This window comes from Myripristis murdjan, chromosome 2 (genome assembly GCF_902150065.1).
Source record: "Myripristis murdjan chromosome 2, fMyrMur1.1, whole genome shotgun sequence".
NCBI lineage: Eukaryota > Metazoa > Chordata > Actinopteri > Holocentriformes > Holocentridae > Myripristis > Myripristis murdjan.
The window spans coordinates 12,465,514-12,485,983 of record NC_043981.1 but is presented as its reverse complement, the minus strand read 5'-3'; the positions used below and the strand labels follow the sequence as shown (position 1 = coordinate 12,485,983).

At 41.3% G+C, this 20,470-nt stretch overlaps 1 protein-coding gene across 9 annotated transcripts in view; it reads right to left on the bottom strand.

Moving 5' to 3' along the window:
• Nucleotides 1-1,572: 1,572 nt before the first annotated feature.
• Nucleotides 1,573-20,470, bottom strand: part of LOC115370245 (peripheral plasma membrane protein CASK-like) — a 53,888-nt gene continuing 34,990 nt past the window's right edge. For 4 of the 9 annotated variants that reach the window (XM_030067176.1, XM_030067185.1, XM_030067200.1 and 1 more), the window contains 15 exons: nt 20,144-20,332; nt 19,806-19,884; nt 19,250-19,335; nt 18,721-18,789; nt 18,523-18,591; nt 18,244-18,279; nt 17,002-17,040; nt 16,278-16,474; nt 15,295-15,410; nt 13,358-13,438; nt 12,339-12,419; nt 11,465-11,667; nt 4,801-4,884; nt 4,522-4,548; nt 1,573-4,123 (listed from right to left, as the gene is read on the bottom strand). In XM_030067176.1, the coding sequence (XP_029923036.1) occupies nt 3,947-4,123; nt 4,522-4,548; nt 4,801-4,884; nt 11,465-11,667; nt 12,339-12,419; nt 13,358-13,438; nt 15,295-15,410; nt 16,278-16,474; nt 17,002-17,040; nt 18,244-18,279; nt 18,523-18,591; nt 18,721-18,789; nt 19,250-19,335; nt 19,806-19,884; nt 20,144-20,332 (1,533 nt within the window). In that variant the 3' untranslated portion in view covers nt 1,573-3,946. The remainder of the gene's footprint in view (nt 4,124-4,521; nt 4,549-4,800; nt 4,885-11,464; nt 11,668-12,338; nt 12,420-13,357; nt 13,439-15,294; nt 15,411-16,277; nt 16,475-17,001; nt 17,041-18,243; nt 18,280-18,522; nt 18,592-18,720; nt 18,790-19,249; nt 19,336-19,805; nt 19,885-20,143; nt 20,333-20,470) is intronic. The other 5 variants (XM_030067227.1, XM_030067244.1, XM_030067193.1 and 2 more) reach the window with 4 other exon arrangements.

Here is a 20,470-nt window from a genome sequence, read left to right as displayed (position 1 = left end):
GACTCGTGATACGTTGTGGCTTCAGATGGTGTTCGATGTGAGCAATGGAGACAGTTTGTTGTCCTTCATGAGAGGACCTCGGTCTGCTCCTTTATTTAATTGGGCTGAACTCTGTGTGAACTCAAGCACACAGTGTGTTACTTGCTGTGTTGTGCTCTTAGGGCAACAAGGATGTTGGTTTTAATCAAAACTCAGATTGTGTTTTCCAGCCGTTTGTCCTTCTCCAACAGAAAAAAAAAACCCAACAGGTATTCAGTGATAGAAAACACCTTCAAGAAAAGACTGGATTACATGAAATGCATAATGTAAGGAGTCTGACTGCTTAAGCATTTGCTTCAAATGAGGCTTTGAAATTATAGTCAGAAAGTAGAAATAACAGTAGAAACAGGAGATGTAATTTAAAAGAAAAAAAAACATTTTATACTTTGACAGTTATGGTATATTCACCAGCATTCCTATACATTTTCTACAAAATTTTGGCTTTTCCAAGACCTTAAATTTCTAATTTGTTGTTTGCTAAAATCAGCTACTCTATCATATTTCAGCTCAAGATTATTCCTCACAACAGATGCATTATGTATCATTTTATACATGATACTGTATACAAAAGGTGTAGACATTTATCAGGGTGTCTGCCCATATCTGAGAGTTAAATGTAATGCTTTTGAAGACCACTCAAAGAACAACTTACTCTGGACAATTGATCTTTTTCTTTTTCAAATAAGCTTTGCAGGTTAGCACCATGTATTTGGTACAGTACATTTTAGGTAGGAATCAAGTTGTTATTAAGTTTCCTTTTGATTAGACATCTATTTGCTGCGATAATAAATATGAGATTTTACATTTTCAAAGCCGGAATGTTTAAGGCAGTATGTTGAAATTAAAATTAAGACCTCAAAAATTTAATTTAAGGCTGGTCAGTGACCTTTGCCGCCTAACACTTGTAAATTTAAGACATTAAGATTTTTTGAAGACCTTCCAGATACCCTGTATATTTATCAAGACCTGATATGATCTGCTATTTGTCATTATTTTGTGAATTATCCAAAGTTTACAAAACCTGTGAGTTATCAAGTTAATTTTCTAAACATGTCAAGACCAGCACAAGAAACTGCATGACAAAAATAATGTCAAACAGTCTGGACACAGTTTTAATTAATTTAAGTTGATGATTATCTAGTTTAACAAGCTTTTGGCCAATCAACTGAATGATAATTATTATTTCGGATGATTACACTGGATGATCCTAATAATTAATGTGGAAATTACTAGCAGGGCTCCAAGTTCCCATCCATGATACAGTAGTAAGTGGGTCTACGGCCTACGCTCTGCCACCTTTAATTCAGTTGTGCATACACAAATGCACATTTATCTATCCCGAGGGCACCGTGCAAGCACAGGCCTTGAATCCAAGCAGCACAGCCCATACAGATTCCACAGAGTGTTTTAGTCCGTTTTTAATGACCTTGCACTTGAGTTTCCTTGAAAACCGAGCTTGAAATCAATACATGGAAGGAAAAAAAACCCTGTTTATTGAGTGTTCCTGTGCTACATATCAGGGCCTGGCAGCTGTTTGTGTTTCAACGGAGCTTTATTTCTGCATGAGTTTATCAATGACACGGTTTACAAAGAATGGGATGGTGTAGAAAGTAGAGTAAGGACTGCGATAAACAATGAAATGTTGTAATATTTATGAGATGAATATGATTTTGTATAGACCTTCTTTGTGCTTTTCTTGTGTGTCCATGAGCATGACATTGAATATAGAGTAGAGGTCCATTGTATTATCTGCGGGAGCATTCCTCGTTAAATAGGGATCATTAAGAAATTCAATAGGAAGATGTTGGCCGGTTACAGGCTGCAGAACAAAATCCAATCAGATTCTGGTTTGTTTGGGAAACAGTTTTTTAAATAGCAGTTTTAGACTGTCGCAGACTGAATGAAAACCCTGTAGGACTGTTATAGTATACAACATTTAAGCCACCATTTGAATTTTTTGCACTTCCCTTGTGCTACAAAACGTCACTTATTTTGGTAATTATTTACAGAAATAATTACACAAATAATGTCATCCCCCCCTCCCCAACGTGTGTTCACACGTCATAAATCAAGAGGAAGACAGAGTCAAGGCAGTTTACTTTCAACACTTAAAAGGAAATATATTTTTTAAAAATAAAAAAAAAAGAACAACATTTCATACAGAAGAGCTGCTTTTGTCATTTGCAGAGGTAATTTACACAGGACTTGAAATGAAAACACTTTACTTGAAGCAGCAGGACACAGCACCCACGTCACACAGTATTTAAAAACAAAAAAAAGGGGGAAAAAAAAAAGACTTAACTTGGTCACAATTGTCCAAAAACCCTTCAACAGATGTGCCCTATTTAGGAGTTACTGTATGTGGGGCAGCGCTCTGCCACTTCTCGTAAAGCATGAAGAATGTCACATACTGAGCTTCTTTTTAAGGGTTAATATACACTGGCTCTTCGTAATTCACTCATATGACGTACGCACCATTGGAACATTTACACACAAAGTCTGCAGTAATTTTCTCTCCCTCAAAACAATAATACTCTTCTTTTTTAATATTTTTTTTAAAGACAACAGTTAACAGTTCTGAAATGGTGGCTCTAGGATTGGATTCTGCCCCCTTCCACACAACCATTCAAATGAAGACTTGTTTTTTTTTTTTGTTTTTTTGTTTTGTTTTTAAACTTTTATTTTTACAAACACAACTCACTATTCAAGTTTGGAGGGGGAGAGGGCCTTTTGATCTCCGTCTGCCTGAGAGAAGCCAGGGCTGTGCATAGGTGTTACTGTCTTCTTCCCCAAGGCTTGATAAGGCAGTCTGTTTTATTCCTGTCAGTTTCTGTGTAGTTTTTTCTCCCATGTTTAAGAGCCGTGTTTCGTGGTAGCTTGTCTGCACTTTGTCACGACTGGCCGCGCACCGAGAACAAAGTTCCAGGTCCGCTGATTGCTGATTAGTATACACATCTCATACATGGAGGAGAGAAGTAGAGAGGGTGAGGCAGAGAGAGAGAGAGATGTCGAGATGTCAAGATGCAGTACATGTCTTTTTCAATTGTCCATTTTGTGCAAACTGAGATGTAAACAAAGACCAGGAGAGGATGGGGAGGGAAGCGGGGTGCAGGCTACAACAACACAGGGAAGACAGGGGAGGGGGTAGTAGTGTGCTCCTTCAACAGTTTGATTGACAGGTGCAAGGACTAATGAAATAAATAAGGATGTGGGGGAAGATTTGAGGAAAAAGTCATTGTCAAGTTTCCTGTGCTTTTCGCTTCACTGAAAATTGCAGGTGGAGTGTAGGGGAAGGGCGACCTGCTGCCACTGTGGCAGCTTCCCGTGTGCTTGAAAGTTCGGCTTATTTGTCACAATGGCCGAGGAGACTAAAGGACTGGGGAGAGGGGGGGACACAGAGTACCACAAGTAATGCCTTAAAAGGTCAACACGCACAGGCACCCACTAAAGACTTCTGTATGTTCATGCTCACTATTGCCTTTCCAATATTGCCACCCATCCATCAATTACAAAAAAAAGGAAGTACAAAATATCTACCACACTTCCCCTCCACTCCCCACCCTTTGCTATGTAAGGACAGGACCATATTTATTTAGTTTTCTATCATTTATATATACAGTATATGTATATATGTATATATATATATATACACAACAGTATGCCTTGGAGGCTATTAAGAACAGGAAGCAGGGGGAGGACGAAGTCTCTAATGAAGCCTCAGTCATTTCAATTCTTCATTACCCTCGTTTTCCACAATAGTTTTTGACAGAAATCCGTGATTCTGAGAGGAGAGACTCAATTTGAGGGGAGGCGACCGGGTTGCATGGGGTTCAAATGAAGTTTAGCATCCATGTGTTGGATCAGAAATGGGTGGATCAGGGTGAACTCAAGTGGTGCCAAGTGTGTGTTAGTAGACCCAGGAGACAGGGACCCATTGCGCAGTGGTGCACACCAGGTCCACGGCCTCCTCCAGCAAGCGGATGGTGTCGTCGATCTCATTGTTGATGATGGTCTGGTCGAAGTAGTGAGCGTAGGTCTTCTGCAGCGTCTCCGACTCTTTCTGGAGCCTCTGGAGGGAGTCATCCTGGAGGAAAAAATGAACAGATGGGATGTAATGACTAGCTTTTAGCATGACTAGAACCTATCTGATTAACTATGGCGTGCCTCAGGGTTCTACTCTAGGTCCAGCTTTGTTCTACATTTACATGCTTCCCTTCACATATATTTAGCATGTTTAGGAGAAAGAGGAGAGAGGAAATAAAGAGGTAGGAGTGGGCCAGAGGAAACATCAGCCAGTGAAGAAGTATCAAAAATGCAAGTGTAGAAAATTAAGAGGATTATTAGGGGGATTAGAGGAATTAAAGGAAAATGAGAGAAATATGGATGGACAGTGCAAGGAATCAACAAATGCACAAAGCCCACACATCCCTGTCTACAATAGCTAAAAACAAGATGAACTGGCACAACTTATATAATACTTACAGGCAGTTTCCTGCACCATTTTGGAATCTGAGTGCAAGTGAACAAAGGCATGCCAAAGAAAATACAAACATGCTTAAAGCACACAAGACACGAGCAGTGAGAGATACATTCAAAATAGGTGAAAGAAAAGATATGGCAGAAGCAGTGAGTAAACTGTGGACAGTGGTTGGTTAGTGAGTTAGTATGAATAAAAACAAACAAAAAAAAACTGAGGGATGATTAACTTGTTACTGAGAGCACCAGTAAGAGAGGAGAAAGTGTGTGTGTATGTGCCTGTACCTCATTCATCCCTGGTGTTATGGTGGGCGCTGCAATGAAGACGACATAGGGAGCAAACTCAGCTGTCCTGAGGATCTTTAGTGCCTGATGAGAAAGACAAACACGATTCTTTTGGCTCTGTATTTCTAGCTGTGATTCCATCAGACTGCAAACTTAAAGCAAACTTTTGAAATGTTGCCAAACAAAATGTGAATTAGGTGTATCCCCATTCATCGTGGTGAAGCAAACAGACTCGCTACTGCAGAAAACATGTCCATGAGAAAAATGGAAAGCTGCATCACTGTGTATTGGCACCAGCTGTAAATGTATCTCCTCTGGTATTTCTCACACAGGAAATCATATTGAAATTTGCTGTTTCAGTCAGCCTTTGTAATTCAACACACTGCATCTTTTGCATAAAAATACTTAGAAAAAGAGTTCATATTATGGAGGGAAAAGCCTCTTTGCAGCAGGGTGGCCAGGTGGATTGAGAGGCAATCCTGTGGCTAAAAGGTCAGATTTGATTCTGGCACCCTCCTGTATGTCTTTTATGAAAAGTAGGGGGAATTATTATTGGTTATTAATAAGCACCTTGTCCACACATGTAATTTTAAACAAAATGACCATAAAAACCAAGCAAAACTCCTACTTTTCATAGAAGACCTATTTAAGTGAGTATTCTACATATTAGTGGAGAATGCATGCATGATTAAATGAGTTTTCCATTCAAAATTTGCTGTGTGAGTTTAAGCTGAGTGAATCATCTCATTATTGTACAACTATCTCAGGCAGAGAAACAGCAGGCCATCGCAGCATAGAGGAGGAGATAGACACCACACAGCGACCTCAGTGAAGAAAAAGTATCCAATTTGTCCTGTAACCAAAATAACTATACTAACTTTGAGTTTTGATCGTCCAGTCTAGTTTTCAATGTGTGGAAATTGTTTTGTAAACAGACTCATTCCCTGATTTCCTGTGTTTGAACCACTTGTCAGCCTACAAAATTCTAGTCTATTATAGCTGAGCTAATGCTCCCAGATATCACCATTTGCGTAGCAAACCAGTGGTGATTTCTGTATTAGCACTGGACACCATACAGTTCAGTACAGATTAAGTGGCATAGCCAAGCAGTATAAGAGGCAGAAAGGTCAGCTTAATGTGGGAGTCGGTCATCAGATCCATTTTGATCAAATGAGTGTATGTCTTGTGTCCATACTTTGTGCCCTTGTAAATTTTCATAAGCTGCAGCTGCTGACCAGTTTTTGATATTGAAGCTGTTGAACAAAAAGCAGTGATGACCTCTTATCTATAACTTGGAGAAATTTGTGTGTGTGTCTGTAGCTCAATTATCCCTGTGTCCTAACAACTTTGAACTTGACAGATGTGTTGCTGAGACATTTTGAGGTGATGTAGTGAGTACTTATGGTTAAAAACCTGCAAAAATCAGTTTTATATTGTTACTCTTAATGTTACATTGATGGACCAGAAAAGGCAGAACTCACATGCGAAGGCAGTGCAGCACCCTGACAGTCTATAGTGCATCCATTTTGTAATACTTGCAAGACACTGTCCACAGACTATCATCAGGTACTATTTCAATTTATAGGCCTTCTGCAATAAAACAGTCAGTAATTGCACTGTTCATCACACAGCTCAGTGATAATTTATTTTGAACCAAAGCAACTTCATAAATTTGTCTAAATTACATGATATTACCAAGTTTCCCAAACTGAAACCCAGTCAATGCTCCAAATCACAAAAGGCTGTTAAACTTTGCAAACACAGATTGGATTTCATGGTGGTCTTAGTGTTACTTTGTAGTGCTGTGGTGATGCCAAAGCATTGCTTGGCAAATTATGGCTAGAGTTGTTTGACTGAATATTGACTCAGTAGCGTGTTTGCTTTACATTGTGTATGTGTGATTGATAGAATAACTGGGATTGTTCCAAATCAAAGAAGTAAACACGTGAACGCAGCGTGACGTGAATGTAGTGCTGGGCGGTTATGACCAAAAATGTATATCACAGTATTTTTCAAAATTATAACGGTTTCACAGTATATGACGGTATTTTTTTTTCATGCACGACTGGGTGTTAACCACATTTTCTAATTATTTAGAGAAGAATTACTGCAGTAAATTAACTTAGAATGACATATTTTACTGTCATGAGGAATGAATACTGGACATTAATGTCCAGACAACTGGACATTAATGTCCAAGTTATCCACCCTAGTATTAATACAGGTTTACATGGCAACACAAAATGATGCAAAGAGGTGGCACTCATGATTCTAATGAAGTGAAGGAATCAGAATGCAGGACAGTTGCAGTAAAAATACAGAACCTTTTTATTATGCAAATTTAAGGCCACTTGCATTAATATGCAGACTAATTTGACTGATTTAACAATATGTTAAATTATCATTATTATTTTAAAACTGTGAATTATCAAATAGACCTAACAATTCAGCTACCAATGAATGAGCAGTAGTATGCATGTGATAACATAGATTGAAAAATAAGCCGAAGTGATACCTCTTCTCTGAATAGTCAAGCTAAGCCAGTGTGCTGCTGTTAGCCACTGAAAAAAGAGCAGAGTGGCAACTCTTCACTTTCTTACACAGTCTATGTCAGTGTGCTGCTGTAGCCTGGAAAGTTTCTTTGCTTTTGCCAGATGGATTTTTTGAAGCCGAAGAACTTCCAAACAGCCGACACAGCTCCTCTTTTTAATAAAAGTTCTTCAGCTTCATTGTCTGAGTCCCCACTGCTTAGTGAGTGCAACTGCAAAAACAGTTCCCCCTCCAACGATGTCCTGCAGTGCTACGTTCCGCGCGCTACACACACACACACACACACGGGTATTGGGGTATCTGAAAAATTCATTTAATAAAAAAAATAAATAAATAACACCAGTATTAGGTATGAACCGGTATACCGCCCAGCACTACGTGAATGCATAGGGAAATAGGAGTGGACAAATCGGCATCATTTAGAAATGAGATTGCAAAGATGTATGAATAAAGACTGATTTTTTTTTTTTTTTTAATGACTAATTGTGCAGCCCCACTCTGACAGAAATGTTTCACCCTGACAAAGTGTAGCCTATACCCAAATAGTGGTAATTAGCTTGCTGTGGGGAACAGTATTACCTCACGTTGGACTAATGAGTTATGTCAATTCTGGGCCTTAACCATACTTTTTAAATGCTACTTTGATGCCATTTATCTTTATTCTCATGTGAGCTTTTGCACCCAAAACACACGTATACATTTGTACACAAAACGGGCACTGCACTAGTTTTGAATTAGACTGTGGATGAAGTTTGTATTGTGGTTAAGTCCACAAAACAAGCACCAAGTAGTGTTGCTTATAGTTCTAGCCAACTGCTCATTGATGCTGAATTGCTGGTAAATGTATTACTTGATCATGTCACTGTGGGTTTATGCATTTATTGGCAGTGCTGAATAGCATGTCTGTATGTGTGATATAGCCTAACCCCACAACTCAATATTGTGACATCATCAGACTACTTCTGTCCCTTCTGGGTGGAAGTTGTTGGCACATGCGCAGATCCTAAGCAGCACCATCTTGTTAGCCTCACGGTCCATCCTAAAGGCCAGACGTCCACCTGACCAATCCCAGCGGCCTGTAGGAAGTCCTTCACCCCATGCCAATGTACCAGCTCACCTCTCTCCCTTTCCCTACTCTAACCCTCTCTCTGTTTCCTCCCCACTCCAGGTTCCAGCCGGTGTGGGTGATGTCCCCAACCCACAGTGGGCTCTTCAAGCGGCAGGGCAGGAGTGGTGGAGATGCAGGCAGGTGGGCCAGCAACCTGGACAAACACCTTCCCGTGGTTCAGGAGGGACATACAGTGTTCTGGTAAGGACCCAAATGGGTGTACATCAGGCAATGGTGGATTTGGGCTGTAATCCACCAGAACCTGGTTCACCCCGTGGCTTTGGTAGAGGCATTTTGGGTAGGGTTAGGGCACAGGTGTCAAACTCGTGCCATGGAGGGCCAAGAGGCTGCAGGTTTTCATTCCAACCAACAACTCCACCAGGTGATTTCACTGATTAGTCCCGCTTCTCTGTTTGGAGGTAGGGTGATCAGTGAAATCACCTGGTGGAGTTGTTGGTTGGAATGAAAACCTGCAGCCTCTTGGCCCTCCATGGCACGAGTTTGACACCCCTGGGTTAGGGTGTGTCAAGTATGTGTTTGGGGATCTTCACAGATAACAGATACACATATTAATCCTTAATCAATTCAGACTAGTGTGCTTTACCCACAGACTGATAGCCTTTTTGAGAATCTGAATAAAACCTTTAAGTCCATGATCCCTAAGTTCATACACGACCGCTGCAGTTGGGATAGGTGGCTAGACCAGGGTTAGGCAACCATGTGCCATTATGAGCTGAGAGGCTGCAGGTTTTCATTCCAACCAAAAACTCCACCAGGTGATTTCACTGATCACCTCACCTTCAAGTAGAGGAGGGACCAATCAGTGAAATCACCTGGTGGAGTTTTTGGTTTGGAAGAAAACGTGCAGCCTCTCGGCTCACTATGGGGCATGGTTGCCTACCCCTGGACTAGGCCCTCTGTTGTGTGCAGTGCGGTAGGTGCCCCCAGGCCTCCACAGTTCTTGGTTAGCCCTACTGAAAGTGTAATCCAGTGCGCCCTGCAAAACTGCACACACTCAGGCAATTGTCATAGGAGAATTTGTTCAAGGCCTTGGAGCATCAACAGCGCATGTACAACAGGGGGACTAGACTAAGAAAATTTGCACCAAGAGAGTACTTGTATTGCTTCCTTCATCCAGCTAAGTGCCCAGGGCTCTTTATGGTCACACAGCGAGTGGGGGATGTTGACTGAGGTTCTGTGTTCTGGCAGGGGAGGGGCAACAAAGAGTTACCACCTCAAACTCCTCAAAGCATGGAGACAGACCATCCTATACCCCAGATGTTGTCATGTTGCAGCAGTGTTTGGTTGACCTGCTCTCCCCTCTGCCAGAATGCACAAACCTCATTCAACACCATGTTGAGACCTCCCCAGGTGTTACAATTCAGTCATGCCCTAATTGGTTACCTGAACACACAAGAAAATTGATTTAGAAAGAACTGAAGGTTATGCTGGAGATGGGGGTAATAGAAGATACTAACAGTGCCTGGTGTAGCCCCATTCTTCTCCTTAGCAAGAAGGATGGGACTGCCTGGTTCTGTGTAGACCAGGGGTGTTCAATCATGTGCCATGGCGGGCCAAGAGGCTGCAGGTTTTCATTCCGACCAAGACCTCCACCAGGTGACTTCACTGATCACCTCACCTTGTATCAGAAAGGAGGAACTAATCAGTGAAATCACCTGGTGGAGGTCTTGGTTGGAATGAAAACCTGCAGCCTCTTGTCTCTCCATGGCACATGATTGGACACCCCTGGTTATTGGGGTTGGCAGGTTATTACCAGCAGTTTATCCCTAGCCTGACCACTTTCCGACACACCTAACATCGCTCTGTTTTGTCCTGGCAGGTGAAGCAGGTTGACTGCCCAGTGCGCTACATCTGCCAGAAGCTGTCTGAGAGAGAGGCTTAGTACGGTGGAGGAGGGATGTCTGGCTCCTGCCCATTCAATTCACATCAGAATTTTATACATGAAAATATAAATCCCTAATCAGGAAACATCTTCCTGCCTCTTAATTAATTAGTGCATAAGTGTTCTTATGACAGTGTTACTATATTTAACTACTCTCTTGTCTGATCAACTAACTATCTAGTTTTACTTGGTTGTTACACTAACTGGTAACAATAAGAGTACAACAATTAACGTTAGTTAATGCCGTAATGGTTAATTAACTGTTAGTTAATGATTATTATGGCATTTACTGTTAATATCTACAATAACCCTTAAATAACATAAATTAATACCTTAGCATGAACAGCATTAGTACATGATTCTTAGACACATTAGTTAATGGTTAGTTACCTGTTACTTAATGTTTATTATGGCATTAACTGTTAATTGTTGTACTCTTACTGTAAAGTGTTACCCGATAACTTTAAAAGAATTACCTCGATGTTAATAGTAATTGCAATTACTCTTATACATGGTTAATAAATGATAATAATTTACCCTACTAGTCATAAAAAGACCTAGTGAGTATCCTACACCAGTGTTCCCCAACGCAGTCCTCAAGGACCGCCTGTCCTGCAGGTTTTGGTTTCAGCTCTGCTCTTGCACACCTGACCCAATTAAGGCCTTCACATCTTCCTGCACGCCGTGTTCAGGTAAATCTGCTTCGACCAATCAGCATGAAGCCCTTAAGTGGATCAGGTGTGAAAGAGCAGAGCTGAAACAAAAACCTGCAGGACAGGTGGTCCTTGAGGACTGGGTTGGGGAACACTGCCCTACACGGTCACAATGTCCCTGAACTAGGCATACAGCTCTCACATGCTAACTCATGGTTAAACATGTTAAAGGAGTGTTCAGGCCAAATGCGAAGTGTGTTTTTGTGTCACAAATATGGCCATGAATTTTTTGCTCAAATTTCAACTGATGCCGATACGTGAATGACACAAGTTTCATATCTATTCATGTAATGGCGCTGCGTTAAAAACTCACTTCGCGTTTGGTCTGAACACACCTTAAAACTGTCAGCCAAAAATGTAATTCAAACATGCACCAAAAGCTGCCCTTACCTGTGGCTCAACATCCAGGATGGAAATCATGCCCTGGGCGTGGATCTGCCTGATAGTCTCCAGTCTGGTTCCATACATGGCGTCCTCGTGGCTGCCATACTCCAGGTAGTCATTGTTGCTGATGTCCTGCATCATCTGGTCATGAGTCACAAAGTAGTAGTTCTTGCCGTTTTCCTCGTCCTTTTTAGGGGGCCGAGTCGTATCTGGGTAGGAGGGATGGACCGATAGAATAGAGGAAAGGGGATAAAAGTTTAAAGGACAGGGAGAAGTTATTAGAAAAAAAAACAGTGGAAAGAATAGATTTTAACTGGTGTAACAAGTGGGTGGGATTCCATCCACCTATTTTTATTCACATTTTCAATTTGTGCATTAAAAACAAACGGAAACATTGAAAATCTCCAAATATCGCAAAAAAAGTTTTTACAATTGGGGGAGGTGGAAAAGTTGGTGTATCGATAAAAGGAAAATGCAAATAAGTGCTATGGAAACAGGTTTAGCGAATCAACGGTGACATTGACAATCACGTGACTTCCTCTCCACTGTACAGATAAAAAACGGTGGCAGATGACAACAACACCCTGTATGTTTGGACCGAAGAGACTTGGAACATTTCGTGAACTAATTAAAGAAAATATTAACACTATCCAATTATTCGCATAACAGAAGTGGATGGAAATGTGCATAAATATGCATTTTGTTTTGATGATTTTCTGAAAATTCAGTTAAAATTTGTGATATATTTGGATGGAAACCCGACCACTGTGTATGCTATTTGCCTTTGTTTGTTGTAAGGACTAGTCTTTAATGGGCGGTGCATTAAACCACTTCTACAGCCTTGTTACACTTCTGTGTGTGCGTGTGTGTGTAACCTTACGAGGGATGGGGTAGGCAAAGCGGTCAGGGTGCTTGGTAATCAGTGTGTTCTTGATGTGCCTCCTGCCAACTCCATGTGCACCTGGATGGAGGTGAGACAGACAGAGACAGGGTTTGCTTCACTACATCATGGATAGGCAAAGATGTGCTATAGTAGGCCAAGACTACGGTCAAAATCATCAACATATTAAACATCATAAACATATTAAACACACTGCATGTTGCTTTTTCTGCTGTGGTCTCAAACCACATGCCACAGAGAGCTGAGAGTAAGTTATTGTTTCAACCACAGGCAGCAGTAGGTGGTCGCAGTGATCGGATGGTCTGAGGCTGTGTTTACTGAGAAACCCCCCTCTGCCCCCCCTTAACCTACTAGCATGAAAAATCCTACTACATGAAACGGAAATCCTGTTCGATAAATAGAGCAACCTGATGATGCTGACAAAATGTTTTAAAATACAGGTTTACTTTTTAATCCTGAGGCTGTGGATTTATACATAATGCACAAACTGTCACAAATTTCTAATGCATATAATTTTATATTATTTCTTTTTCTATTTATTACTGCAGCTGAATCAATTTCCCCTCAGAGATCAATAAAGTATTTCTCATTCTGATTCTAAAAGAGCTTTCAGAATGCATCGCTAATGAGATAAACCACAAACATCGTTCTTGTACAACTCGCTGACATTTCTCCTACCTCCTTGTCTCACAGCAATTCTATCCTCTGTTTAAGAAAATCTAAGCTTAACAAAAACCCCACCATCTGCTCTATACAGTTTTCCACCTCAAACTATTTCATAAGATGGGCTTGTGAAAAACTTTTACCTTTGCATGAAATTAATCTTGTATTTAAGGGGAATACAATCCTAAGATTTTTTTTTTTTTTTTTTTTTAGTTTTACCACTATACCAACTAGGGTGTATTGTAGATAAACCTCTGGTTATAGTCTTTGAAAAACTGCATGGTTGCCCATTCCTTTGCTAAAAAATAAAAACAGTATGGCCTCGTTTTACGTACCTAACAAAACCAGTGTTTTCCTCTTGAACGCTGGCAGCTTAACCACTTCCTCATATGTCACCAGGTCTAGTTGGTCAAACACTGGAGAACAGGGGAGAAACAACAAGTGAGTATACCATTACCCGTGGGGATAACACAGTAGATCATGGGGAGGTCAGAGTGGCATCTTTGGGGGGAAAAAAACAAAAACACTGAGTGAGGGAAAAATGAGGACACAATAGGCTTGCTTGTATAAAATATAATGAGGTATGTAAACAACATGAATAGGTCTTGCTGGATGAGACTGCAGTGGCTTTAATGTTCTACAAGTGTGACTAACATGAAGTACTCCAATACGATTATACATGGGATACAGTCTGCAGGTAAATTGTAAAGTGAACAACAAAGTGCATGCTCGCCAATATCGTTATAAGTAATGGATTCACAGTTTTGTGAAAACAAACATATCTCAATGTCAAAATTCAAGCCTAATGAACAATCAGAGGGGACACTAACAATGCCAGTGCTAGTCAGATTAACATTAGTTCCATCATGTTTTCCCCCCTCTGGCTTAAAATAAAGCCTGGGATCCTGAATGTGTATTTAATCTTCAGAACTGAATTATTCACATGATGCCATAATGTACACCAAATGCTAGTTCAAATAAGCACTGAGCAGAACCGATCAAGGTCAAATGCCTTAAGAAAGCATAAAACACTGCTTATTTGCAGTAACCTTGGTCGGGTGAAAAACACAACCACGCTAAGCAATGCTAAGCTGACTAGCATCTCGCCTATTTGCATTACATTACTGCTAACAACCCAGGCGGAGCGGACACAAGATCTCATAACAGTGCTATCAATGCGGCCATCACTCAAAAGTCGAGGAGACAACAGGAAGAAGATGAGACAGAGAGAGGAGCAGAGAGAGGGAAGGAGAGACAGAAGCAGGACGCCAGTTGTCCGGAGTTACTTACATGCAGCCAAGTCATTGGGTAAGAGACGGCATGAAAATATGGACAGAGGGAGGGAGGGGAGGGGTTAATAAAAACACACCATAAAAGAGGATAAATTCAACAAAAAGAGACCATAACCTGGTTAACGTCAAAAACTGTTAATTGCAGGACTGTTAGTTGTTGAACAATGAGGCAAAATTGACACAGCAGTTAGAAAGGTAAGGGAAAACAGAACAGACATGCAGCATTTACACATACAGTATACTCAACACTGTAAAGGACATGACATTGCAACAGCATGGTTATCCATTTGCACCACCTGCCGTGCCCTTCCAACCCCATCCCCTTCAGCCAACAGTATAAGGTTTAAAAAGGTACCACAAAATACAACTACAGATTTTTGTGTTGTAGGTTGCACTCTCCTGCCTTAGTGAGCTACTAGGTTAGCTGCCAAGACAACCTCCCATAGTGGGTTGGCACTGGTAGCTAACGTGGACTTAAAGACAGATTAGGCTCACTTACAGGCTTACTGGCAGCTTGCAGAGTCAGGCATGGTCACAGCCTAACTGACCTGATCTCACTCCTCACACTCACACACACACACTCACACACACACACACACACACTCACAAGCTAAACACTCCACTGTCAAGTAAACAGTCCAGGTGCACCTATAACTAGTAAATGCATCTGCAAAGCCATGTATTACACTTGTACTGTACGTGATGTAGGTTGTGTTTTTTGGTTGTGTACATCTATACACTTTTCTGTCATGGAGGGGATTTTTTTTTAGTTTATTTATTTATTTTTAATAGAACCGAGCCTGGCCAAAGAGTGAAAAAAGAACTTAATGAAGTAAATACACAACAGTATCTCTACACATTTCCCTCTACATACACCCTTACAGGCACTTCTGTTTATGCATGTGTGTGTCTCTGTTGCACCTTTAGCAAGCTGTGCTGTGTGTGTGTGTGTGTGTGTGTGTGTGTGTGTGTGTGTATACCTGCATTGTGCTTGGCCAGGTACTTGTCTTTGTACTGCTTCTTCTTCTTGCCAAACCAGGTACAACTGGCCTGCTGTTCCTGCTTGGTCTTCTCCATAGCTATACACGCCACACGCCTGAAGGGCAAACATGCACACACCAATTAAATGACCTGGTTTGTTACTGTTTGTATGTCACACACTAACAGGAAGGCAAAAGGTTTGTATATGTTTCAGTGTGTGTGTATATATGTATATGAGCGTCTGTGCCTAATTTGTCTTTTTCTTTTCAGCTATTCACACACACATACAAACTTGGGACACCACATCCATCATGCACCTTGTTGAATCCAGCTCATTCGTGAGCTTTGCCAAGTCTAACCTTTTATTTAACTCTGATTCACAGCTCCCATCTGCACCCATTTAGTGGATGTGTGCAGTTTAGCTCGGCTGCTGACTCCACTGATAAGAGGAAAAGCTATCTCGTAGTAAATTCTGAAGGTGGTGAATTTGACAGATTCTCCTCTGGACCATTTGAGGTCATTTGAGGTTTCTACCAGATTCCCCCATTTGTAATTCCACATTCATTTTGACACTGTATGCCCAAATAAACATGTCTACTAACCATAATGTACATCTTAGGGTAACAAACTTTGTGTCTCTTCATTCATAAAGCCATGTCATTCCATGAGTAAGTCACTTGCATGTAACCATATACAGGACATCAAATCTGCACTACTTTCCTGTTAATATCGATGGAGTACATTTCTATTGCTCCAACAGTATGTTGTCCAGTTTGCTTGTATTTCCAGTTCCTCATAAATCCCTTCTAGAAATCTATGAGACAATAAGGTATTACGATTTTAAGGGTATAAGTTTATCAAAATTTACTTCCAAGAACTACAAACTGAATGACTTAAACTTTAAACTCCTCAAATATGTTTGCATCAGTATTGCACCTTGTACCAGTGCAAAGCTTTGTTTTTTCCCAGCTGGTCTACTCACCACTCCTGTAACTCGGGTGAGGGGATAAGGCCTGCTGTGCCGTTCTTGGTGTTCTCCAGCTTGCCCTGCCACCAGTTGTGGTCGTCCTTGGAGATGATCTGAATGATGTCACCCACACGGAAGCGAATGCCTGCCTCCTTGCATGGGATGAGGTCGTCTTTTGCCGGGTCGTATTCGAACTGAGCCCGCACATAGATCTGTAAACGAAGGGAGTCAGAAAGGGCCCGACAAAGTTTGTTAAGATGTTGATGTGTTGGAGGGGCTGGGGATGGTGAACAGGGGAGAATATGTGGGAGAGAACATGACTGGCCAAGCTGGGAGGAGAGAAGAGTTCAAAAGGCTGCTGAATAGCAATCTGATAAGTTGAAATAACAGTACAGATGCATGTTATCAAAAGGTAAAAATAAGAAAAATCAATAACCTTAAGAGCCAAAGCAAGCAAGGAGGACGCAGACACTAGGAAAAATGAACAGCGAGACAAAAGTGACTGAACAAAGCGCTTTACCATTTGACTGGCTGTGTGGTCCATTTTGCTGATGTGCAAACATCCATTCACATTTTTTGTCCCCCTTTCTTTTGGATCCATTCAAGAAGCTAATACGGAGACTGTGCTTTGCTAGTATGGGATCGAGACAACCACTATGGTGAGGAGCCTAATTTTGCAATGAGGGTGGGAGGAGCTGGGATCTACTTCTACGACGGGTCTAACTTGGAGAAATCTTACCTTGATGGACAATTTGTCCTTGATAGCCGTTCTGGAGATCTATGGGGTTGAGAGCATCACACACACACACACATGTATCATGCAGTAGAAAACGTCTGGGGGGCATCAACAAAGGAGGTGTGATGAGGGACGCACAATTAGATGCCAGATGGTTAATAACGTAAAGACTTAGTGACTATTTACTGCATAGAAATTGTGTGAGAGAGAGATCAAGGTGTTGAGAGCATAACACATGAATCATGCAGTAGAAAACACAGAGTGAGATCAACAAACAAGATGTGATGGGGGACACATGAAGGAAGTTATGACCCAAACATCTCAGGGTTTCTACACATTCTCCATCTCACAATTATCTTACTCACCACAACTCGCTCTATCTTGACCGCAAGATTTTCAGTCACCTTTCCATCTCGCAGGGCAATATGACAACTGGTACACATTACACTAATCCAACCAGCGATAATTTCAAAACGTTTGCCGTGGGATTGAGACTCGTGGTGGTTAAATTTGACAACTCCACTTTGTATACTTTTTTTTTTCTCCCACCAGCCAGTAAACACAGGTGTTGCTAATAACATGAATTAAGGTTGTGTTCATTCCAATTAGGTTAGACAGAGCCGGGGTTCACTGGAAAGAGCCTTAATTAATATCACCTGTGTTTACCTGCTACTCCATGTCAAAGTGGCTGCTGTGAAAAAAGCCTCCTCTCATCTAAAAACCTACCTACCTGGGAAAAAAAGGTGAAAATGTCTGGTCAATTTTGGCTTTTGCTGGCCTGATAATAATATACAAAATGATGATGAAACCTCAGCTACAAAATATCAACACAAGGCATGACTAGATTTTTTTGCTATACTTTTCCACACCGAGACATTAATGTCCCATACATCTGCTGACTTTTTTTTTTTTTTTTTTTTTTTTTTTTAAACAACTGTGGAGGTGTAGAAACCCTGACGCAATGCACAAGGAGACCCAAGGCAGGTCGGGCTTTGTAGAGGAAAGGGGTGACATTGGACGATATTTGGTATTAAGAGCATTAATGTAGTGCAGAAGGAAGAGAACGTAAGAGTGTTTCTGAGTACATACAAAAGAGTAAAGAAATGCAAACATACATTCACGCGTCTCTCACGCTCACACACTCAGGTCGTGATGAGTGCTCGCTTGTATTAGAGGGTCTGTGCGAGGGAAAGGGAGGAGCAAGCTATTTGATTGGAGGAGTGGAGCTGTGGTGTAAAATCTCACCTGGCGGCCTTTGGGCTGTATAGTTGATGGCAGATCCTGGATGGGAAGACACAACCAAGTTTACTTGTTTATTTCAAAGACTCCACAGGAACAAACAGCATTGTAACAGGGCAGACTTAGTTCTACAAAATTTTTGATTAATTATCTTCCAAATCATTATTTTTCCAATGTAACATTTTTGAGTACTGAACTAGGATGATGATGCAGCATCTGAGTGTATGTGTGTGGGCGGCTGAATGACTGACAGATTGTGTGCGAGAGACACGGAGAAACACGTACCAGGATGGAGCTGGTGACGCTAGCATGACCATTTGCAGGCGACTGTCGGGACAAGTCTGGTGACTCTTTCTGCAGCAGAAAACACACACAGATTAGATAAAACACACAAGATTAACAGATGACAACCACAATATTTCTCATGTCATGTTTGCACACATCCAGCAACTGTATGTTTGGTGTGTGTGTGTATTGCCTTACCTCACAAGACATGGACTGGGACCGGTAACTGGGTACAATCTTAAAGGTGATGCTACCCCTCATTTCCCTCTATGGATACAAGAAAAAAGGGACATTATGTTTAAAAGTCCAATAATAGTGACTAAGCATTACAGGAAGAAAATAGAAGTAACTGACAGGATAAAAGGTTGTTTTTTTTTACTTTAGATTTCTGCATGTTACTCACATTTCGTTTCTATCAATGAAAGCTGTTTCTGATTAGGTTTAATATCAGGTCTGGAATTTCCCTCTGTACGTTTCATTGAAGTACTATAAATTGCAAATACTATTCTTACACCAGAACCCTGTGGAGCAAAAGCTTTGCCCTGTTAACCTTGTAGATTCTACACTGCAAAGGGAATAACAGAAATACTGTTGGGATCAGAGAGGTGGAAAGGAAATGCAAAAGAGCCAAATCAAAGGCCTGAAAGGAAAGAGAGAGAGGGAGAAAGAGAGAGAGAGAGAGAGAGAGAGAGAGAGAGAGAGAAGAAAGGATGATTGGATGACGTACCAGCATCTTCTGCAGCTGTTCTACTGTCTGATTGGCCACACTGATGCCATTAATCTCTCGGATTTCATCTCCTACATGCAGAGTCCCTAAAGAGGGGAAATAATGAAATAATAAAGACTTTAAATGAGGCTCTTAGGCACAGAAGCATCAGTAGTTTGCAAAGCGGAGGCCAGCAAGTTCTTGACAGGGCTCCGAGGGGACTCCAAGTTATGTAAGGAATATTTACCTCTGAGTATTATTACATTCAGTAGAGGTTTGCCCAATGACAGAGCAGAATATAAGAACTATGGCATAAACTTTGTGGTGAATCGCATTGCAAGAAATAAATCTTAGGTAGACAAATCTTTCCTACACAGGAATTTGTGACTCATCCAATTAGGCGTCATGAGAAAGCAAGTAACCCCTGTGATACACACCTTCTATTGGATGAAAATACGTACACTGACACCCTATATGCACCATCCAAAACCAAACAAGGTTTGTAGATTTTAGGATTTATGAGTCTTCTGATTACATGACTGGCGGAAGCTTGCATACGTGCTGTTTGCATGTTTACCTTGCCGATGGATCATTCCACCATGCATGATCCGGGCCACGATGCAGTGGTTGAGGTCATTCATTTTCAAAGTAATGCCCTGGGAGAGACAGACAGAGGGTCAGAGAGAAAAGTCATAATAGGTCTTTGCAATGCACAGTGGCAGAATGCCTTACATATACACATATTACTACATTAAATACTACTACTATCAATTACTCATACATATACTAATCAATGAGCTTTCAGCATATGCATGTGGCTGGCGACTGCAGAAAAAGTGTACAAGAGTATCTTTTTTATTGAGTTTGTGCAAATCTGAATGTGTGTATGACTGTTTCCTTGTCGGGTTTCCCTACCATGGGCTCGTCAGTGTTCTTCTGGAACTGGACCAGGCGGACCCTGGTGACGTTCTCCAGGTCCATGTCTCCGTTGGTGCTCTCTGGGGAGTCTCCGTTCAGGTAGGGTGAGGTGGGTGGCGGGGTCACCCTCAGTGCTTCGTCGCTGTAAACCTCGTGAGCCACCACATCATGGGTCTGCAGGAGAGCCTGGGGTACAGGAGGAGACAAAGACACATTTTTATGCCATTTGGTGGGCCCAAATGCTGTGCCTTCAAGCACAATTGTATGAGAGCATATATTTGCTTTTGCATGGGTCAAGCAAGTGGGAATCCGACCCCTCACCCT